The sequence below is a fragment of the Electrophorus electricus genome, chromosome 7 (genome assembly GCF_041902795.1).
Source record: "Electrophorus electricus isolate QZ-2024a chromosome 7, ASM4190279v1, whole genome shotgun sequence".
In the NCBI taxonomy this organism is placed as follows: domain Eukaryota; kingdom Metazoa; phylum Chordata; class Actinopteri; order Gymnotiformes; family Gymnotidae; genus Electrophorus; species Electrophorus electricus.
The window spans coordinates 29,267,764-29,290,898 of NC_137503.1; the positions used below are offsets into that span (position 1 = coordinate 29,267,764).

A 23,135-nucleotide genomic window follows, 5' to 3' on the forward strand; every position below is an offset into this window, starting at 1 on the left:
TAATAATGTTTCACAAACTATTGATCTGAAATATTTTTTGAAAGTCTTCAGTAATGTGATGGAACTGACAGAACTTTTTTTTTTTTTTTTAACTCCGAATTCCTCACGGGATACATTGCAGATTCATTCTTGCAGCCTAATTTGATTTGCTTTGCGTGCTAAACCCAAAAAATCTAATGTTCTTTGGCTAATGAGTAGATGAAGTTAAACTGAATCAGGCAAATCCCAATTACATGCTGCCGTGGGTTAGCTTTTTTGCGAGTCTGTCTCATGCTGTATTCTGTATTTGTGAGAAGAATGCAACATAAAGCTATTTAAGCTGTTTTTAAGGGGTCTGCTATGTGTGAATAATAAAGTTTTTCGGCACCCGAGATTTTCCACAGATGCTAAAAATTTATGATGGTCTTTGGAGAATGTCTAAAAAGTTGCTCTTTTGTCTGGGACTCACTTATGAGTTTTGTATAGGTAACAGCACTGGGCACAGATGGGAGCTTTAAACATCTTGGCTTAATGTGGAAAGCCCATGACTCAAACCTGGGCTCTCTGTTGCCTTATATAGCTTGGAGATGAAGGCATAAACTATGACCTGGGGGACAGAACCATATAAGGACTCGGAGATGTGCAGCATGCCCAATCCCGTGGCAGGCGCCGTGGACGTTATCTAAACCTTTTCGGCTGTGTTGCCATAGTTTTAATGCGTATTTTAGCAGTTTTAATTACAGAGCGAATGCTTTATTATTAACTGGGAGAGATCCGGCAGCTGATGCGCGCATTAAACCGAACCGCTTTTACTGTTAGAAATGTGTCCTTCTGAGCAGCGGAACAGATGGCACACATGCCCCTGTGATGTTTTATTGAGCTGCGTGCCACAGATGAGCTATGGGCTTCTCTGCTCTCTGGGCTGGCTCCGTATGCCGCATGGCTGGGTGCTGTGGGGAGGTGGTGTTTGTGGCCCTTGTGATCACAGGGCAGCACAGACCTGCCCGTTCATCATGCAGGAGACAGTCCCAGTACCATATCAGAGAAAACATCCCCACAAATGTGGATTGGTCTCTTTTGAAATGTAGCAGCCCTCTGTTACATTATGCTGCTCAGGGCAGGAGCTCGATCATGTTACGAGAGCTTTGATAGGCCGACGAACCCTCGGCATGCCCCCGTTATCAGAGATGTTCTGTGTGGCAGTGGGGATGAGCACGGTGACACATTGCAATTATGATTCAGAATATTTTGATTGTATTACACAGAGTGAGTGTGTGTGTGTGCACACGCGGTTGACACATTGCCGGTGAAGGACCTCTGTCTGAAACTTCCTGTTTCTCTGGAAACCCTGTGTACCTCGCTACAATTTTTAGCGTGTGTGTGTGTGTAGTGGTACAAAAACTTGCAGTGGTGTGTGTGTGTGTGTGTGTGTGTGTGTGTGTGTGTGTGGAGTTTGGGCTGAGTGTGCACTTCATTTCCGATGGGATGGGAGATTAGCAGGAAGAGGAGCGATGACAGACACCCAGGGCAGGAAAGGACACCCAGCTGCTTTTCCTGTCCCCCGCTGGCCACCGTGGACATTACTGTCACCACGACTGACCAGACAGGAAAGACATTAGCTCCGTTGGTTTTTTTTTTGGTTTTTTTTTTAAGCAGTCTATAACTCCGACAGCTAGTGACTGCGTAGGAAGGCCAAAATGCAGAGTTTCCCCACTGGACATTTCTCCTTGCAGCGTGTTAATGGTAAAGCTTCCACCTGGATCACGGCCAAAGGAACAGTATGTGAGGCTTTTAGTGAATTTAGTGTTGCTTGATAGTAGCTACTGTTACAGCACCAAGACAAGTGAGTGTAGAAAGCAGGGCCGCAGTGCTCCAGCACAGCTGAACACGCGGCGAACGTACAATCGTCTGTCTTCCGTTATTTACAGAGGGAACGCCTGCTGCTCCGTGCCTTCTGTTCTTTATACACCATCAGCCCTTGGATGTGTCTACCTTGTAAATGCCTTGTTAAAATCTATAGTTCGCATGCACAGTTGGCTTCAAGCATCTCCTCAGGATCAATGTTGATGGCATATATTTGGGTGGTGGAGTGCTCTGAAGCCAGCTATCATAGTTGCGTTTGTTCAAACCCCTGCAGCTTTGCTGTGACTGATTTCAGTTTGTACTAGGCCAACAGCGACGAACATACCACTGCCATGTCGGTTTTTAATGCTGCACTGAAAGTGGCCTGCCACGCAACGACTGTCCGGTCCACGGTGGGCCACCCAGCAATGAATGTTAGCTGAAGCACGTGCCATCGGACGCGCGTCATGTCAGCCTGGCATGTCCACCCAGCCCCAACAAGAAGAGTGGGCGTTCATAGTGTTGAGTAGAGCCACTGCAAAACTGCAAAGGGTCCAGGGCGTAATCTGACAGACCGGCGACCCGTGCGGGACAGGCCCTTCTGCGGAGCAATGCGGCTCACTGTGGAGTCTTTCGGCAGAGCTGCCCCGTTCGGACTCTGGGAACAGGGTGAATGGGAACGGCGCAATCTGGAACCGTGGAATGTGAGGGCGTGCTTGGGAAGGGGGCATTCACAACCGTGTCTCTGGAGGCAGAAGGAGATTAAGTGCATGGTTTCGCTGCCATAGTCATGGAGATATTGCTGGAATTTGTGTGGGCGCATGTGTGTGTGGGCGCGTGTGTGTGTGTGTGTGTGTGTCTGGAGAATTAAGATAGTTGCAAGGTCTGCTGGTGGTATCAGCTGTGTGTTCTGAGCTGGAAAACATCTCCAGGCCATTTGTGGTTGCGGACCCAAGAGCGCTCTCAGCAACACCCACTGTCAAGGGCCAGCCACAACACAGCACTTATTGGTGAGCGCTATTTCCACTACCAAGCAAAAGGAACCTGTTGGTGGAGCAGATGGTCGCCGTACTGTGCTTGGTATTTGTGCGTTCACACAACTATGTACACGAATGAGTTTGATGAAATCTTTCTGTTCTCCCCCTCCAACCCCATTGAGCACAAAAAAGAGGAAATACTGGAGATGCCTGCAGTAAAAAAAAAAAACCATAAACAATGTTTCTTTCCTGTGGGGTTGCCCGATAGCAGGATGCGTGAGATTAAAGCATGTTTAAGACACTGGCTGAACATCGTCTTGTCTGATGAGTTGTGAAGTTTGCAGGTTTGTAATTGAGTAGTCAAAAGCTTCTCTCTCCCCTTCCAGGATGAGCTGGACCTCACAGAAAAGCACAGGGAAGCCATGTTCGCGTTGCCTGCTGAAAAGAAATGGCAGATTTACTGCAGCAAGAAAAAGGTGAGAAAAAGGTGTGTGTGTGTGTGTGTGTGCGTGCGCGCGTGTGTGCCCTTTAATTGCTATTCAGCTGGTCCTCGGGAAAATGGTGACACTCCGCTGTGACCAGACAGTGCTCAAGAGAAATCAAAGACAGATCAAAGTGCCAGCACTCCCAGCTCTGGTATGAACGGGCTGTTCCTTGATGTCCCTCTTCTGTCCAGAGAAGCTCTCTCTCAGCTCAAACACTGGGCACTTCACTGGTTGGAAATGGCCCCTTTTTTCAAAGAGAGGTGCATCTAAGTGGATCTGACGGGATGAGGCATTTGTTTAAACGGAAGCAGTTAGGAAGTGTGTATCACGATCGCTGCCTCTGTCCATTGAGGTTGTTTGCTAGCTTCTAAAAATGGAGCGCTTAGTGAAACACTACTCCATCTGTTTGCTCCCGTGTCCAAATGAGACGGTTCATCTAACGGGTGATCCTGATCACGGAAGGGTCCGTGAGAAAGCCGTCTTTTGGGAAGGGCAGGGTTCCGCCGCTGTTGGGCGGAAACATAAAACGTTGGTCAGTCTTTGCTAGTTTTCACACACAGTTGTCACCTGGGAGTTCATCACTGCACCCTGAACTCCCTTCCCCAGTGTTCACAGGGCTCTCTGGCCAATGAGTGAACGGCACAGTGGAATACGCTGTCTAGTTGAGATGCAGCTTTGTTTCAAGGCCCAGACTTCAGGGAATTAAATTGTAAAAACATTGGCCCTGAAATTTGAGAACCTTTCTAATTTTTTTTTAACTTCTAGGTTCATGTGCACCATGAATGGTGGTTTTTTTTTTTGGTTTTTTTTAAACAAACTTATGTTCATAATTAAAAAAACCAATGTCTGCCTGCGTTGGAGATAGGCGGCTAGAGACATACCTGTGACGTCTGCAGTGAACTAATCGAACCCAGACATCAGCCAGACACCAGGATCAGGACCATCACACGGGGGGGGGGTGAAGAGTTGCGATATGTCCCGTTTTCATGCTTACGCTTGCCTTGTTAGGGTGGTGCAGAGCTGCCTCTCCCTTCTTCTGCCTCAAAGATGGCAGATACAGGGCACGGGTGGGGCCGCGGCACTTTCCCTTCTGGCGACCTCGGCGTTTCAGAGTGAAGAAGCCCCTTCTCTCAGGCCTGGCCCCCACATGGAGCTGACCTGCCTGTGATCTAGAAGGAATGCAGTGGATACGGGGGGGTGGCGGACCCTGTAGGTACAATGCAGAGGGCTGCTCGTTCTCCCTCAGTTCCCCAGCAAGTCCGTGGGAAAGACTGATTTACTCCGGAGCAATCCCCTTCCCAGCAGGGTGCTGACTCATATTTTCTCTCCTCTGCACTCCTTTAATTCTGCTAGGTGATGATTTATTTATTTTTTTTATAAGGCGCTGTGGATGGCCTTGATCATTCACCCCAGAGATGAGGGTCGATGTGCTGCCTTTCTGCAGCGTCTGGAGATGCAGCAAATAAACCACATGGTTTTTCCCTTGACCGCATTGTTAAAAACGGCGTGGTGGCAAATTAAATAAATGTTTTGCAGCAGGTAAATTCAGCTGTCCTTACATGTCATGAATCCTACTTTGGAAAAAAGAACTGGGAGACCATAGGATTTACTTCTTGTCCAACCACACTTTCGGTGTCCCAATTACAGACCTAATTTGTAATTGTCCTGGGACAGGGAGCCTAAAAAGGGCACAATTATGCATGAAATAGGGCACCCAACTTTCTTATAGTTTCTCTCCTGCCTTCTGGTGTTCGCAGAGGGAGATAGTTTTCACTTTCTGACCCCCTTTCTGTATGTGGGGGTATGTGGACGTGTCCCCATACCTCCTTTTTCTCATCGGTATTCTGCCTCGATCTAAGCAGCGTTGGTGCATTCTGATTTTGGGCTTTCTGCCTTGCTCCAGTGCTCTGGGGATGTATTCACCGGGTGCTTCCGTTCATAAGCCAAGAGGGTGCAAAAGTGTGAAGGGTGGCAGGATTTAGGGAGTAGAGAGGCACGCTTGCTGGGAGATGAATCCTGGCAGCAACAGTATCACTGAGTCAGCAGAATTCCTGGCCTGCACCCAGAAGAGCAGAGGTTTGGCCCTGGTCCCTCAGACCGGGGGGCGGGGGGGTTGTAAGGAAAAGGCCAATGCGTCCAAGGCAAACAGGAAGGTCTCCCATTGCAGGTGCAGCTTTTGTTTGTAATAGGGGTCCACCGCGGGGCTGGCAAGCTCGCTCCCCATCCGTGCTCTCCTCCCATCTCCGCCGCCACCTCCTCCGCCTCGGTGGTGCACCGCGTTCTTTCGGAAGCCGGGCCGCCCGCAGGAGCTCGGCCTCGCTCCCCTGATAACCGCGCAGCCCCGTGGCGCTTCCGCGCGGCTACCGACAGCCCGCCCGCGTCTTTGCGTTGGATCCTGCACCCAGCGTGGCGTGCGTCATCGCAGCATCCATTGCTCCACCCTTTGACACCGCCACTCCTGGCCTGTCTGTGTGTCACCCTTAGGCAGACCTGGTCTGTGAAGGGGACCTGGTCGTTGTTTTGTAAGGATGATGAGACTTGGAGGGTTTTGGTTTTTTTTTGTGTGTGCGCGCGCGTAATGACAGTCGTGCAACTCGCACTTTAATCCACAGTCCCAAACATCGGACGTCTGGCTTTCACTTGCCCAGACGTTCTGTTGTACAGGTTGTTTTTATTAGAACATAGTTCGGGTTTATTAGGCAAAACTCTTCTACTTGTGACTTTCATAAAGTTTCACTGGAGGGTTTTTATGTTGTCCACCTTACTTTAATCATGCACCTTGTCCTTGTGCCACTAACGGCCTCAAGCTTGAGTAATGAAGGCATGTCTTGAGATCGCCCGTTCCGTCAGGGTGAGGGTAAGGGTAATTTTTAAAAGGAAGCTACCACGCATAGAGGTCCTCCAACCCTGCGATGGACGAAGACTATTTTAAGTCCCGCTCCACGGCTCATTCTGCAGACCTCCGTCCTTGTCCTGGAGATGCTGTGCTGTGCTTTTTCCGCCTCGGTGTTCTGCTGCTGTGAGGTCCGCAGACAGCCCCTGGATCTTGGCCAGGTCTGAAGGTGTCCCAGCTGGCCTGCTCCTGCCCAGGGAAGATTAAGCATAATCACTGTGTGCCTTGGCTCTCCTTCTCCTCTCTCGCGTCTGCTGTGATGATCTGAAATCAGAGCATTCTAATCCCTTTCAGAAAAAGTGATCTATTTTGTGATAATCGTGTGGTAGAGCTTAATGCTGGGGTTTGAGGAGAACTCTTAGGCACACAAAAAAACACAGACTTTGGAAACGGCTGATTAAAGGAACTTTAGAACTCTGGGAGATTTAGTGGAGTTCAGCATGTAGATGTTCTTGGTTTATCTTTTGCTTTTCTTAGGCCATGTTAGTAGAATCTTGAACTTTTCATCTTTTGATGAACTTTTATGGTACATTTGCATGGTTCTTTTTTTCCCTCATAAATTAGCTTTTTTTATGTTCTTCATATTTTACTGTCACAGTTTAGTTACAAACGTGCCTTGGCTTCAGTGCCATTTTTGGTTTTCTGCAGAGGTACAGGCCAAAGGTCAGGATCAGAAACTGACAGGGCCACGCGCACTTGTTTAGGACGAGGTTCTTGGGCAGAGAGCCAAGCACTTTAGTGCCTGGATAGTCCTAGGTTCACATGAGGAAAGCTGCCTAGAGCTCATAGTAGCCTGCCAGGCATGACAGACCAGACAGATAGGGGACAGGGGCCGTTGTGCTTATTCTCACTTGAAGTATTATTCAAGTGAAAGTTTGAAATAATCCATCAGGGTTTTTGATTTGTGACTATTTGTGGCTGTGTTGTTAAAACTCCAACAGACATCTGTAAACACGATGTGTTCTGTATGGATTCTTGCTGCTTATTTTCCCAATAAGGCTGTTTCTTTGGTTTATAACGATGGAGAAGAATCTTAGCCAAGCTTCTTTTTTTTTTTTTTTGTCCGTGATCCTTTTCGAACAGTTTCTTCTCGTGTGTTGTGTGAATATCTATCACTCTGGGCAACTAGCCAAGTGTTTTGGTCACAGTTCAAGTCTTTTGACCTAAACCCACAGGATCGAGTCTGGTTTTGGGGCCTTTGTATAGGGGGGAGCTGAGAGGTATCTAGTAATGCATGGGCTGCATGAAGACCACTTTCATTATGCTCCAGTGGCTGGTGTGGAGGGGAGGTCCGAGAGGTCCGAGATGCTCCGGGCCTTTGGCTCGTTCTCCTGCGTACCTCTCGCGTCCCGCGGCCAGCTGGCGTAGTCTCCCGGAGACCTGGTAAAGGCAGGGCATGAAATGCCCTCTGGGGCCCCGGAACCATGCCAGGGCTTCTCCCCTCCAACCTGCTCGGTGACCGTGGCAGCAATTAAAAGCTGGGAGGCGATCAGACCCCTGAGCGATGTAGGGCATACCTTCCACCCCCCACCCCCTACCACACCCAGCTTTTATCGTGTCCCCTTTTTTGTAAGAAGCATTTCTCACACTTTAGCAGCCATGCTACACTTCGATTCTGTCCTTCCCCATGTGTTTCACACAGGTTTCTTGGCTCTAAGGCCTTATGTCTTCGCACGGCTCTGAGAGCACTTAATGAAAACAGCGAAGGCGATTTTGGCTTGGCAAACCCGAGCACCTTATCCAGTCTGCCTCCATAATGTAGTCAGTCTTATAGAGCATGAGACTGTTCTTATGAACAGTGATCCTTTCTCCAAGTTTATATGCACTCACCACCCACTTTATTAGTAGGTGTGCAGTAGAGAGTGTAGCCCAGGAGTGTCCAGTCCTGAAGGCCCAGAGTCTAGCACAGTGTAGATTTGTACAGCCATTACAACATGCCTAATTAAACTCAGCAGTTAATTACCAGCTTTAGAAGGTGTGGTATAGCAGAGAAACCATTTACCTGTCACTGGATCCTCTGGGACTTGAGCATATATTTAGATGTTTACGGCATTTAGCTGACACTTTTATCCAGTGACTTACAATTATGACTGAATGCAACTTGAGCCCCTGAGCAAGACCCTTTACCCTCAATTGCTCAACAGTGGCAACTTGGCAGTGGTGGGGCTTAAACTGACAACCGTTTCATTGCTAGTCACGTACCTTAATCACTGAGCACCCCTGCTATAATCCATCGACTGCTATCCCTAACCTATGTAGATTAGATATTCTTTAATGGTAGACCATTCTGGTAGATCATGGTAGATCACTGTTGGCTACGGTGATCTTCTGTGCATGATTCTATAGCACTGTAGCCACTCCAAAGACACTACCGTTGCACTATCAAAGCAAATAGTTCACTACCCAAACCATTCATAGTCTGCACTGGTTCTGAAGTCAGAAATTGAGCAGCAATGCAGATGGTAGAGAGTGGCGAATTCTGCATGCCAACAGGTTTTCTGCAGCATCAGAGGCCAGCACAACTTGGCGCTTGTCCTGCTGCACCCAGCTGCACCTTCTAGGTATCTATTGTGTAGGTTTGGACTCTTCAGGACCACCGTCGTGCATATCTACGGCATTTGGCAGACAATCTTATCCCGAATGACTACATATTTATTTATGCACCGTTTATTAATATAACAGTGTGTGTGTGTTCCCTTTTAATCACGCTCATGATCTTGGCTTTGCTAGCAAGCATGGTGTTTCTGATCCTGCTCAGTGCTAACTGTATCTGGTCCTGTGCTGTCTCTCTCCGGTGTCCCATGAGCTGTAGGTTACAGGTCTCTGAACAGCCCTGCTGGGCCTGCTATTTGAGCTGCCCTCCTTTTATATCCGTTTCATTTCTGCTGCAAATGTTCTCAAATGTATTGGTGTATACTTCCATGCTTGATGTGTGCAGAAAACATGTATGCAAACATGCACGCTTGCCAGTAAAATGTCCCAGTAAAAATTTAGGAGACCGGCCTATTGTCTAGTTTGTTCGTCTGCATTCATGGCAGTGACTAACGGAGCATACTGTCTCAAACAGCCCCCCCCCCCCCAATTCATCTCCGCTGGGCTTCGAATCAGTTTTCTCTCAATTTCTACCAATTGTCCAGTTCCCACTGTTGTGTCCAAATGACACCGTGTCACTGCTTGCTGGTGCTGATGCATTGCAGGCTGACGCTCCTCTCTCCAGCTCATTCACGCGAGGTCGCTGCCCCGTTCCCACGTCCCCTAGGTCATGGTCTTAGTCTGGGCACTTTTCCTGAGTTGCTGACAGCCTCGTTTCCCCAGAGCAACACTGGGTCCACAAAGATGGCCTGACTCCAGTACTTAAACAAAAACCTTGTACATTGTGGGTTGCTGTATGCCGTGTGCGTTTTGGCCCATTTTACTCCCAAGAAGTCATGTTGTTCATTCCAACACACCAACCTGTTTCCTTTTTTATAGGAACAAGAAGAGAATAAAAGTGCTACCAGCTGGCCAGAGTACTACATCGACCAGCTGAATTCAATGGCAGCTGTAAGTATGCACAGATGTCTTAGAGCAAGTGTTTTAACTCAGGACTTTTATCTTTGGTTAATAACTGAAATATCGAAATTCTATGTCAAGTTAAAAAAAAAAAAAGAATATAGTTGAATAACAGGATAAAAAGATTACTGCCATTGCACAGCTAAACAAAAGCTCTTCACCGCAAACTAAGAAGTTCTTTCTGAATTTTATCCTTGCCTTCGATGTCCTGTTTCTTTCCAAATTGAAAGACATCTGAGAACAAAAAAAGTCCTCAAGATGTCGTGTTCATGGTGTAGTTTTTAAACCTGGACACGGTGTATCATGCTTTTATGCGTACTATGTTGTAGAGACCTTCATTTATTTATTTTATTTTTTAAAAATTACATTTCACAGGGGCTACCCTCTTTGAAAATCAGTGTTTTAATCCCACCTCATTGTTGAGGCAAATCAAGTTTTGGTATGATGCTCCTCATGCTCCTTTCCTCCGCAGAGGAAGACTCTGCTAGCTCTGGAAAAAGAGGATGAAGAGGAGCGCAACAAGACCATAGAAAGCCTCAAAACTGCCCTGCGGACTCAGCCTATGAGGTCTGCAGTCATCAGCATACCAAACGCATTTTACACAGGATACATCTGACATGGACCGCTCTATGGTGGTTATTGCTTCACTTTGTTCGCACTCAATGATGAGGAGTGGTGGATTTCAGCAGAGGGCCCTGGGCTTTGCTGGCTTTGACACAGAGTTCCAGCCTGTGGAGCCTATGGCTGCAGCTGCTCCATGTTTACCCGGATTGACGCGTTTGCCGATGTAACGTGTCGTTAAGTTTTCCATCTATTGACTAGCATGAGACTGCTTTGGTCTCTCATTACATCCATCCACGCTTTGTTCTGCTCTGTGCTGTTTGTCATTAACAGCGTGGAAAATAAAATAAGAGTCACACATGTGTTTGGTGGCGGGTTCCTGTCTCGACCTTTTGCCAAGCTGGGATGCCAGCACGCCACTCCGCTTTGTCCCTAATGATATTTGTCTGTGCCATATGTTGTTTGTTCTCTGGTCCACCACGATGTGTTAGCTGAGGAGGGGGCAGCAGCATGTAACTGCCCACGCGGCCGCTGATGCCTGCCTCTTGCGTCGCAGGTTTGTCACGCGGTTCATCGACCTCGATGGCCTCACCTGCATCTTAAACTTCCTGAAGAGCATGGACTATGAGACGACGGAGTCACAGATTCACACGTCGCTCATCGGCTGCATCAAGGCGCTGATGAACAACTCGCAGGGGCGCGCCCACGTGCTCTCTCACTCGGAAAGCATCAACATCATTGCCCAGAGCCTGGCCACCGACAACCTCAAGACCAAGGTGGCCGTGCTGGAGATCCTGGGAGCCGTGTGCCTGGTGCCCGGGGGTCATAAGAAAGCCCTGGAGGCCATGTTGCACTACCAGAAGTTTGCCAGTGAACGGACGCGGTTCCAGGTGGATAGCGGATAGAGATTTTGGTCACATTTGGTAGAGTTAGTCCAAGCACTGCTCATGTTTTGGTGGTTTTGTTATATTTGTATGGTGTTTCAAACTGTCCTCTGTGTAGATGCTTCTGAACGATCTGGACCGAAACACGGGCCGGTACAGGGATGAGGTCAGCTTGAAGACGGCCATCATGTCCTTCATTAATGCCGTTTTAAGCCAGGGTGCTGGGGAGGTGAGCACCTTCTAAGAGTCTGATTGTTCTTCTCTCTCTACTTAATTGCTTTATGTAAATATTCCACAGCTGTAAGTCCTCGTTAAGGTGTTTATATGGCCCCACACTCCTGCACATGTTGAAAAGTTACATACCTACATATTAAACCTGGTGCGTATGTCTGAATGTGTTTGGACTCACAGGCCAGTCTCGAGTTCAGGGTACATTTGAGATACGAGTTCCTCATGTTGGGGATTCAGCCCATCATCGATAAACTCAGGTCGCACGACAACTCTACACTGGACCGGTAAGTCAGAGACGGAAACAGAAACTTTGCCGCACTGAAGACGGGGCTTTTGGTCGCTGACCATGCCTCTACGCTGCCTCTTGTTTCCTCAGGCACTTGGATTACTTTGAAATGCTAAGAAACGACGACGAGCTCACTTTATCCCGACGCTTCGACAGTGTAAGTGGGCGCGGAGCTCGGCTGCTCGTGTGTGCGACGCCTGTTGACTGCAGTGAAATGAACACTACTGTTTGTCCTCCTTTCAGGTGCATATAGACACTAAAAGTGCTAGTCAGGTGTTTGACCTCATACGCAAGAAGATGACTCACACAGAAGCATACCCCCACTTTATGTCCATATTGCACCACTGCCTGCTTATGCCTTGTGAGTCGTTCTTTCATTTTCATCCTCCCTCCCCTCTGTATTTGTGAACTAGGTAAACTAATGATACTACTGCCTTCTGAATAAAGCTAATATCAGGTTATTGAGTGAGCATAAAAGGTATTAATAGTACATTCAATTCTAAATGATATTTTGGTTTACCATTTGATTGTCTGTACTGGAGGCCATTTAATGACAATTAAAATAGAAAGGACAATTGTTGGTACTTTGCAGTACTTCATGCAATTAGTAAAAGCACAGTGTTAATATCTTTTTTCAGATTACTATGTTCATAATCAATATCTTTTGAAACTGTTGTCTGTAGATAAAAGGAGTGGGAACACGGTGCAGTACTGGTTGCTTCTTGACCGCATTGTCCAGCAGATGGTCCTGCAGAATGACAAGGGTCATGACCCCGACGTCACCCCTTTAGAAAACTTTAATGTCAAGAATGTGGTTCGAATGTGAGTTTCAGCTTTTACCTTTCCATGTTTTTTTTCCTTGAAGATTATGCTAGTGTTCAGTCAACCTTTACTTTCAAGATACTCTTACGTGCTTAGTAAAAACAGCATTGATATGAACCAAGAGAGTGTGTTCAGGGAGATTTAGCAATGAACATGCAAGGATCCAATCTCGTCACCATTTTACATATCTCATTCCAGGCTCGTCAATGAAAATGAGGTCAAACAGTGGAAGGAACAAGCCGAGAAGATGCGTAAAGGTTTGTAGATTCTCTCCCATTTCACCTTCATACCTTCTAGTAAAAAACCATGTCCAGAACTACAGAGAGATCGCCGTTAGCTTCCCGTTGACCAGTCGATCTGCATATGTGACAGACCACCATGAGCTCCAGCAGAAGTTGGAGAAGAAGGAGCGTGAGTGCGACGCCAAGACACAGGAGAAAGAGGAAATGATGCAGACACTCAACAAGATGAAGGAGAAGCTGGAGAAAGAAGCTGGAGAACACCGAGTGGTCAAGCAGCAAGTGGCGGAGCTCAGTGCCCGTTTGCATGACCTCAGCATGGTACACTCAATGTCCAGATACTGGTCTCTTATACACTTTGAACCAGGTTTACGCCATTCTTTATATTTATCTAGCTGTATCAGCACTATACCTGTAATCAGACTGTATCTCGCAATGACTTTGCTCTGCAGTTTTGCTTTGTTTTTTCCTCCTGGATTTTGCTGATAATTTCAGTTGCTAAATCAAACACATTCCTTGCCCTTTTGCTAATTTGGATTCCTCGCCCTGTGTTTCAGAGGCAGGCAGCCATCGTACCAGGTGGTCCTCCCCTCATACCTGGACCCCCAGGTGGGCCACTCACTCTCCCACCTCCTCCCCCACCTCCAGGGGGCACGATGCCCCTTCTTTTGCCCCCTCCACCCTGCAGTGCTATGATGCCCCCTCCTCCGCCCCCTCCACCTGGGGGCCCCCCGCCACTTCCCGGCCGCCCTCCTCTGGGCGGGCCGCCCCCTCCTCCCGGGGCACCTGCGGGTCCGGCTCTGAAGAAGAAGAACATTCCCCAGCCGTCCAATCCGCTTAAGTCCTTCAACTGGGCCAAGCTGTCTGAGGTGGGGCTACCTGGTATTAGGATGGGAAGCCTCGCTCTAAAAGAGGACAGAAACATTCCCATTTTAATAGATCCAATTGTTTTTTGGTAGCTCTAGATGCAACTGTGGAAACTTTCCCTTCCTCACAGAACAAGCTTGAGGGAACAGTGTGGGCTGAGCTTGATGACGGCAAGGTTTTCAAGATCTTAGACCTGGCAGACATCGAGAAGACCTTTTCAGCGTACCAGAGACAGCAGGTATCAACCTGAATGTGACCATGTTCCTGCTTCTCTCTTACCTCCTGTTCAAGGTCCAATGACAAAGTATTTGCAGTCACTCGTGCATGATGTTTGTGTGATGTTGATGGCTGAGCTGTAGTTTCCAGTAGTAGACCCTTAACAAAGCAATACAGGCGTGGAGTTTTAATAGACATTATGTTTACAATGTATATCCGCCACAGTGATGTTGCCAGGCAAAACAGAAGAGTTCTTGATGCAAAACTGACTGTTTGTGGCCAGATTTGACTGTTCACTTAAATGAATCTGAGTAGTAGTATTTGGCAAAAATGTTCACATGCATATAACTCAAAAGGGCCTTTCTGTTACGGAGAGAGAAAGAATGCTTACAATGTGCCCGATTTGCTGTGCTTTCATAATTACCATGCTCATAAAGTGTACCGCACATTAGTCACTTTTACTGTCTAACAATAACTGATCCAAACACCTGCTAGCATGCCTATTTCTGAGTTACATTTATGTGAAGTCAGTAGTGACACTGGAAAGCTGCTTTCTAACCACAATGCCCACCACTGCGTTATTTGTTTATTTGCTTTAAATAACTGCCTGCACTGTGACGTTGATGTTGTTATGAACAGGTACCCCAAGGCTCCGAGTGAGAAGTATGAAAGTATGCCCGTGTAATTTGCAGTGCGTGACCGAAGTATTGAATACTGCCGTGTGGTGGTTAAACACGCAGGCAGCGTGGGAAGTGGCCCGGCCCAAACAGGCCCTGCTTCCCCGCACACCCTCCCCTTCCTCGTGCATTACCCCCATTCACCTCATCTCGTGCACTAGCCTGTTGTTGTGGCTGAATTTACCAACCATGCTCTCTCTCTAATGTATGCTGCATCTTCCTTGCTTCTTGCCTGCGCTGTAGGACTTCTTTATGGTCAATAACAGCAAACGGGTAAGTTCACTGCAGAAAACGCCACTGTTTTTTGCCTGCTGCCTTACTAATAGTATGAATTTTGAAAGCGGTATAGCTCAGAGTTTGATATTCAACCTGATGGCTAGAAATGGCTATTAATGAACTGAAGAGGCGATGAACAATTATAATGTTGATGAGGCAGAAGAGGTGTAATACGTCTGTGTTCTGAAACCCGCTACAGAAAGAGGCCGAGGACGACGCGCTGAGCTCAAAGAAAGTCAAAGAGTTGTCTGTCATCGATGGCCGGCGTGCCCAGAACTGCAACATCCTGCTCTCAAGGTGAGTGATGCTTTTAGCCTCGGCTGGCAGCTACGCTCAGGGGTGTCTGAAGAACCTTCTGGCTTCCAGACGTGAGGTCATATATCCTGTATGTAAAAATTGTGAACATGTGCTCGGTTTAATTGTCTCTCTTCTGGGGTTCCATGGAAACACCTCGCTACTGCTGTGTTATTTCCAGTCACAGAAAGGCTCTCGGTTCCTTTATTAGTGTGAGGTGATTTCCCTGAATTCTTTGTAGCACAATGTACCACAGGTCCTGCAAATGAACCTTACCTCCCCTTCAAGAAATTCTGTATTTATATTTTCCGCATCTCGTTCAAGCAGAGAAATCATTTTTCACGCTCAGAAACGTGCTGCCCTCTGCCAGGAGTGACATTTCAGCATTTCGGCGCCTTTTGTTTTGCTGTCTTTCCAGCTAATGTAAACACAGGGACTGTGTTAATTTCTGTAAACATTTCCTCTTTCATTTGTAGCATAGATTGAATCATTGTTTGTTTGATTGGCATGGGTCCAGCACAAAATAGGATCTTTCAAAAGATTTGACATTTGTATGTTTTTTGTATGTATATTCCTGCATACTGTCAAGGAACTGTTGAAGCGTGCAATTACTTGAGGTCATTCAATGCTTCCTTATAGAGTTTCCCTTAGAAACTAGAACGTGAAGACGTTTGATTTATTCTCTCACTAAATGTTTTAGGTAGGTCTTTGCAGGCCATTACCTGAGGAAAAGCAAACGTGACTGAAAGATACACTGTGAACTCTTTTTGCTCCTTTTGCTAGAATTTCAAAACTGATTTATCTACAATTTAGCTTTCTTTCCACCCTTTTATGGGCTTTCACAGGTGTGAACGGACTGGCAAAGACCTGAAATCAAGTGCCTGGGGAATCCGTGCAGAATTTAGTCATTTTACAGAGTGAATTTAATTTTTTGGCTGGACTTTCTCTAAAAGAGAAGCCTTTCTGTGTGTTCCGTGTGAGGGTCTGATGGTAGGTAATCTTGGATCATCACTGAGAGGTTTAGTACACTGTGACCTTTTTATTTTGTGGTGTGAGAAGTTGGACCCAGCTCATCATGTCTGGGAAGCCAGGCTGGCCTCTAACTGAATGTGGTTTGGCTTCGTTTGCGAGCAGCTCTGCTCTCAAAAGTGCGTTTAAATGTTTCTGACTTAAACAACATGAAGCAAACCAAAATGGCACTGAGCATTTCCCGGGGCTTGTTTGGTTAAGGGGGAGGGGTGACGAAGGGCTTTTCTGGCTCAGAATAAGTATTCCACATCAAGGAGGGATTTTGGAAACGAGCGACAGGTCAGTGGCAGGAAGCGTTCAATTGGTCAATTGTGGTCAATTGTGCGCGGTGGCGCACGCGTGTGCGTGTTACCGAACATGTTACCGAACAGTGTGGTGTATGGCAGTGGTATGTGGTGCTTTTGTAAACTGTGCAGATGGACCGAATCCGGAGTTGGATGGGAATTCTCCATGTGTGGACCTGGTCACATTTTGACAGGCCGTTTCCTTGGTCAGCCATCTCATTAGCCCGCACACGTCTGCCCTCACCACCCACAATCCTTCTCTCCACTTTCTCTGTCACCATGCCAGTGGGTGTGCCGCTTAAGCGAAGTGATCGGCCAGCCCCTCCACGCCCTGCATGGCTTCCGGTCCCTGCTCCCTTTGCGCTCCGCTAACAATCTGTAAAGAGTCACTAAAGCCATAGGAGGAGAGTCTGCTCCGTCACACCCCAACTATGGCACAGACCACCCAATCAGACAGCCACAGCGCCAGTGAATGTCGTGTTTCTGGTGGAACTGAATGCTATTAGGAGAGTGGTCCAGTGCCTCCTGATTAGTTTTCCATTTTTGTGTTTTTTCAGTGGCTCATAAAAAAAAAAAAAATTACTGGAAGTGTGAAGGAAACTATAAAAACGTATCCGGTAATGACAACATTGTTTGAAGCCATGGACATTGTCTTTTGTCACAGTTAGACCATTTTGGCAGTGTTCTGTTGTTTTTTATGACCATCTAGGGTGCCTTTCGGGACCACTAATACTACCTCCCTCTTGTGAGCTCAGCGACCATCAAATGCAGATCTGCTTAGCTTTATAATGCTGCTTTGCATGTGAACTTGAATCAAGGGCAGTGTGATGCATGTGAAAAGAAAGCCTTCACCTTTTTCTATATTGTGAAAGGAATTGGAACTCAGACACCAGAGAATGCTCTTGTGTGTTGAAGCCCCATCTGGCTGGAGCATGTATAGAAGAGCTCACCTAATGTCTGAGGTTTACGGTCCCTCGCACACGGAAACCCCCCCCCCCCCCCCGCCCCAATCCCTGGCAGAGGAACAGAAGGAGCTGTCCGGTCCCGATCTGTTTCGGCTTGGCGCGCCTTCCTGCAGCAACAGCAGTGCTCCTCATGTTCAATGTCAGCAAATGTCCAGTCCCACGATGCTCTGCTTCCCTCTCCACTCCCACGACGCTCTGCTTCCCTCTCTACTCCCACGACGCTCTGCTTCCCGCTGTCCTCTCACGCTCCACTTCCCTCTGTCCATGTGCTAGCAAAGCTTGTCATGATCACTGCATGCCTACATCACACTGCTTTAGGTTCCGTTTAACCTTCACCAAGTGTACAACCGAAATAAAATTGGGACTAGCGTTTTAACCGTTCATTAATTGACCGGTTCATCCAGGGTTTCACCAAGGAGCTCTACCCACCTCTAATGGATTACTGGCATATTTAGACGGGAAAGACAGAATTCAAAACCAAAAATTCAAAGCCATAATTATGAGTAATCACACATTATTTGTAACCCAAACTTACTTGCAGGTAACGTGATCTGTTTGTTGACTTCTTTTGGTCATGAAACGTGATTTGATCTGGAAATTGACGTTGTGGTTAGAACAAATATGTTGGAACAAGAGCCCTGAGATTGACACACTTGATAAAGAGTGTGCATCAGTTCACATGTCTCTGAAGGCCAGCAGGGTAGCATTGGTTTTGGAGCACAACAGAGTGGGGCCTTTATCTGGATTTGAGTGGGTCAGAGGAACTGGATGCTGCGGTCTGATGTCAACTTGACAGTGTTTGTTAAAATGCTGCATGAGAAGCACAGGCACAGGCTTGGGCAGAATTGGTGTCAGTTATCTGTACTGTATTTCTGTCTGATCTCCGTTTCCTGCTCCAGACTGAAACTCTCCAATGTGGAAATAAAGAGGGCTATCTTGACTATGGATGAACAGGAAGATCTGCCCAAGGACATGCTGGAGCAGGTATGTGGTCAGGAAAAGTGCCGATGGGAAACACCATTAGAAACGAAAAAATAAGTCAAAATAAGTGAAAATGGGGGGCGTCTAGCTTTGAAGGATCTCTACACACAGCTGGTACATGATGCAGAAACACTGAAACACTGATTAATTTCCTGTACACGTATGAGTATGTATGAGTATGCAGACATTCCCCAGTCAGTGGCAAATGTGAGTAATGGTGTGGACAGTGGAGTGTTTGTGGTTGTTGAGCTGTTTGCTCAGTGTGGTGACCTCCTGCGCTGCAGATGTTGAAGTTTGTCCCAGAGAAGAGTGACGTGGATCTCCTTGAGGAGCACAAGCACGAACTAGACCGCATGGCCAAGGCCGATCGCTTCCTCTACGAGATGAGCAGGTAGGCTTCATGAACGCTGAGCTCTGCACTGTAGCCTATAGCGTACTGTTCCTCAGCTGTGGTTTTGGAAGGTCATCAGACTGCACTGGCGAATACTATCAAAAACCTTTCCAGAACCTATAAAAAAACTTTATTAAGCCCAGGAAAATAGAATAAGCATACACAGTGACTGCTCTTAGTTGGTTTAGCATAAACATCCTCAGATAACTGATTAACTGATTTCTTGAGTAGCATGAAATCAACATAAAATGACGGAACAACCCCAAAGCTGTTTCACTGCTCTCCATCATCAGTTCTTCATAAGAGGTTGCGTCTTCTAGCCAGAGAAGCTTCCTTCGTTACACTGGTCTCTGGTAGTCTGCTCTGGCCTGCTGCACCTCCAAAACATGGAAACTGTCCATCCAAAGCAAAATTATACAGATTGCATTCAATCCTGGTTTGCTCCAGCCTGGCTTCATCAATGAGGTGGAAGCAAAAGTATCTTGAGTGTTGGAGACTGGACGTTTCCCTGAAGACAGGATAACCCAGCTCTTCATCTGAGAGGCCCGCACTCCGCCTCTTCTCCGATTTAGACGCGGCGCAGTTTCTTTTCTGTTGGCTCCAAACTCGTGTGGTGCCATCCGGCTCAAACCAACGCGTGACGGATTAGGTGACTCAGACCCCAGCCACAACGAGGGAATATCCCGCCCGTGAAGGCCACCCACGACACTACAGCCACCTTTATTACGCCAAACTTCTTACTCTGCACCACGCTTACGAAGCCCTCATTTCATCTGCGAATTCTAGTTCCTGCAGCAATGAAAGGAAGGCGCTTGGGGCCCTTTGCCGCGTGTTGATCTGGTATCACAACTGGACCGTTCCGCACCGGCGTTTGCCGTAACTAAACGAACGTGCTTTCTTCTCGTCCTCGCGACAGCCTCTCGCACTCTGGCATGAAGAGCTGAAGGTAAATGCGGCTCGTTAAAGTGTTTGCTCTGGGGGAGGTGTGTAAGGAGGACAGGTGAACCCTCCGTCCAGGAACCCTCTCTCCTTAGTGTTCAGTCCCGCTTACTGTGTGAAGCCATTTACCAACACAGATGGGCCGAATTTTACGCCGGTGTGTTAAGTTTACCTCTCGGGGTCGAGAACTGTTTTTCCTTTCCTGGGATACTCAGTCTTTCCTCTGCCATTTAAAATGCACTGGCAATGTATGCCAGTACCCCCCCCCCCCACCTCTCTGCTGAGATCCTCCCGTACACGCAGCAGGCCAGTGCTTTTTCATTCTAGCTTTCCAACTCTTATTATGCACAACATGGAGAGCTCTTTTCACTCTGCTAAGACCCACTCTTAAGTCCTGTTCTCCATCTGCTGTCTCCCTCTAACAGAATAAGCCACTACCAGCAGAGGTTACAGTCTCTGTACTTCAAGAAGAAGTTTGCAGAGAGGATTGCAGAGATAAAGCCCAAAGTTGAAGGTATGCATCTGTGTGTCTCTGCCTTCAAGTCCCTAAACCATCTGCATTTGTAGCTGAACCAGACATTGCTTACATAGACATCTACCTACCTTGGTTAATATGTTACCAAAATTAAATGTCTACTGTATATATTATTACATACTAGTGTTAACTCAAAACATTCTTAACTGGTTGACGATGGTCCCCGTTGAAGTCATGGGTTGTAGTCATCTGTGGTGATTTGTGCTGTTGAACGTTGTGTGTGGTTTGCTCGCCAGCCTTGAGCAAGGCCTCCAGAGAGGTACTGCACAGCCGGAACCTCAAGCAGCTGCTGGAGGTGGTGTTGGCGTTCGGCAACTACATGAACAAGGGTCAGAGAGGCAACGCATATGGCTTCAAAGTGTCCTCGCTCAACAAGATCGCCGACACCAAGTCCAGCATCGACAAGTAAGGGAGCCTTAACAGTTAAAAGCGCTGTGGGTAAAAATGTTTCTCGCGATATGTAGCTGCGCGTTGGCCGTGTAGCGTGTTTTGAATATGTCGAGGTGTCCAGCACACTCTTTTCTCGGCGATATCCGGTGTTCTAAAGGTTCTCGTCTCCGTTGTCTGCAGGAATATCACGCTCTTGCACTATTTGATCACCATCTTGGAGAAGAAGTACCCCAAAGTCATGCAGTTCCCCGAAGACCTACAGAACGTGCCGGAAGCCGCTAAAGTCAAGTAGGTCTGGCCAGTGGGAAGCTGTGGCACTGGGCTGATGTTTATGGGTCTTTTAGGTCTACTTACACTAAATGGATTTCGGAATGTAATTTTTTTTGTGTGGTCTTGCTGGCTTCCTTGGCTGTGCTCAAATCTACGCAGTGGGCCACAGTATCCAGCGTTGCTCACATATGCCCAGTGAGACCCTAATTCATGGCGTGAGGTAAGGGGAGCCCAGGTTTGGGCCCGCCGAGGTGCTGAAACGTGGAAGCTCTCCCCAGAGGGGCTGAGTCCCGGCCACCGTGGCAGATGGAGCAGAGCCAGGGCCGTCCGATCGGCAACACCTTCGGCCGAGCACGGCGTGACCGGCTTGGGTTTCAAAGCATTTAGGACCGAATTCTTGCTTGCAGCCAGACTGGGACAAAAGTTAGAAATGGGCTCGCGGCCAGACTGGGACGAGGAGCTGCACCAGAGCAGCTGTCTCGACTCTCTTTAGCATCATGCTTCACATCGATGTGCTCTCCACGCAGACCAAGCACACGTAGACTGTTGTCGGCGGGAGTGCCACAGCGAAGGGGGGTGACTAAATAACCCGCATGCGAAGCGCTCACAAGACCAAGCCCTCGGCTGATATCACTTGTTGGCTCGACAGGGAGTGCGTTCAGATCGCTCTCTGACTCTGTCTGTTCGGCCCAGACAGAACGTGCTTTGTTCAGACGGTCTGACGACACCGTTCACACGGCCCCGCGTCGCCTCGTTAAAATATGTCCGCGCCGCAATCTGTGAAGCGCCGCCCGATAAACGTATGTAATGACGCACGATGAAGGTGCGCAAACGAATCCAGCAGATACGTCGGCTCTTCGGTTGTTGCGCAGAGCGGCACGCTTGTGGGGCAACTAAAATAGGTTGCTTTGCGGACGGACCCAGCGGCCCTGTTCTGATGAGAGCCCCCACCTCCCATCCCATCCCATCCTCTCACACGCTTGGGGCCTGATTAGAGTGCCATCACTGTTGCAACACGCGCCGTTTCTGTTTAGGTTTTGTTCACATGGTGTACTGCGTGGTATGAACATCACGGGCCTTCCCATGTCTCCTTTGCAGCATGACCGAACTGGAGAAGGAGATCGCCAACCTGCGCAGTGGTCTGAAGAGCGTGGAGAGCGTAAGCGCTGCCTCGCTTCCATCTGTTTCTCAGCTCTCGGGGGCCCTGGCCGCCTCCCTCTGGCCATGCTTGAGCGCCTCTCTGATCTTTTATCGCGTACAGGAGCTGGACTTTCAGAAGAAGCGTCCTCAGGAGACGGGGGATAAGTTTGTGTCGGTGGTGAGCCAGTTTGTCACGCTCGCCAGCTTTAGCTTCTCCGATGTGGAAGACTCCCTCAATGAAGCCAAGGAACTGGTGAGTGTGTGTGTGTGTGTGTGTGTGTGTGTGTGTGTGTGTGTGTAAGGTGTCGAGCGAGAGGCGCACGTTTCCTTCGGAGGCCAGCTGTAGAAACAGGCTGCGGCAAGCCTGTGCTTCTCCCTGCAGAGTGCAGGGGCTGACCTCTGACCTCTCGCTGTGAGCTCTTCCTATGTAGTGACCTCGGCACTCTTCCCAGCCCCCGGGGGCCTCGCGGGACGTAGAGGCGGAACAGGACGCATGGCTAACACATACGTGCTGAAGGAAGTCATAATGCGTAATGTGTTGGTGTACACTACACCAGCTCCGGACACACAGGACAATAGCTTATGTGTCAACATGTTGGGGTTGTGTTCAGTTTAAAACTGCGGTGTTTTCGTGGTTTTTTTTTACAAACGTTGAGTACTTCTCTCAACGTTTGGCAACTTGGTAAGGACTTTACTAAGTCTCTGGCTACTTCCACTGGCTCACATGACGCACATCCAAGGATCGTACGTGGAAGCGTTTCCCCCCGTCTGCTGGCTACACCCCACTCTGGCCTTTCAGTGTGGCAAACGTGATCCAAAAAGAGCAGGAGCGCTAGAAGGACAGAGAGATGGAGAGATGGAAGGAGGTAAACAACATGAAGCGCAGCCTTGTGCCTCCGCACACGCCGCCCTAGAGATGCTCTGGCCCATATGGCAGCGATAAAGGCACATCAAAGGAATTGTGTGAAGGCCTAGCTTTGTCCTCACCTGCAGAGAGGCAGCGTGAGGCTTCACTGGTCCCCTGGTCGCGTCCCCTCTCCCCACGTGCTCCCCCGGGTTTAGATTGTAATCAGCCGCCAGTAAAACCGAACTTAACGAGAGCTGGGCTACTGGCAGGAGAACTCCAGCCG

The 23,135-nt window shown here is 48.2% G+C and overlaps 1 protein-coding gene across 7 annotated transcripts in view; it reads left to right on the plus strand.

Annotated features, from left to right (window-relative positions):
- The window catches only part of daam1b (dishevelled associated activator of morphogenesis 1b), a 51,201-nt gene that overhangs the window by 25,645 nt on the left and 2,421 nt on the right, over positions 1-23,135 (plus strand). For 6 of the 7 annotated variants that reach the window (XM_035524228.2, XM_081717527.1, XM_081717528.1 and 3 more), the window contains 22 exons: positions 3,185-3,274; positions 9,648-9,719; positions 10,201-10,295; positions 10,846-11,179; positions 11,292-11,402; positions 11,585-11,688; positions 11,781-11,847; positions 11,934-12,051; positions 12,374-12,512; positions 12,711-12,769; positions 12,885-13,072; positions 13,309-13,620; positions 13,749-13,856; positions 14,755-14,784; positions 14,987-15,084; positions 18,259-18,343; positions 18,625-18,731; positions 20,096-20,184; positions 20,442-20,610; positions 20,776-20,883; positions 21,964-22,024; positions 22,127-22,258. In XM_035524228.2, the coding sequence (XP_035380121.2) occupies positions 3,185-3,274; positions 9,648-9,719; positions 10,201-10,295; positions 10,846-11,179; positions 11,292-11,402; positions 11,585-11,688; positions 11,781-11,847; positions 11,934-12,051; positions 12,374-12,512; positions 12,711-12,769; positions 12,885-13,072; positions 13,309-13,620; positions 13,749-13,856; positions 14,755-14,784; positions 14,987-15,084; positions 18,259-18,343; positions 18,625-18,731; positions 20,096-20,184; positions 20,442-20,610; positions 20,776-20,883; positions 21,964-22,024; positions 22,127-22,258 (2,676 nt within the window). The remainder of the gene's footprint in view (positions 1-3,184; positions 3,275-9,647; positions 9,720-10,200; positions 10,296-10,845; positions 11,180-11,291; positions 11,403-11,584; positions 11,689-11,780; positions 11,848-11,933; positions 12,052-12,373; positions 12,513-12,710; positions 12,770-12,884; positions 13,073-13,308; positions 13,621-13,748; positions 13,857-14,754; positions 14,785-14,986; positions 15,085-18,258; positions 18,344-18,624; positions 18,732-20,095; positions 20,185-20,441; positions 20,611-20,775; positions 20,884-21,963; positions 22,025-22,126; positions 22,259-23,135) is intronic. The other variant, XM_081717529.1, reaches the window with a different exon arrangement.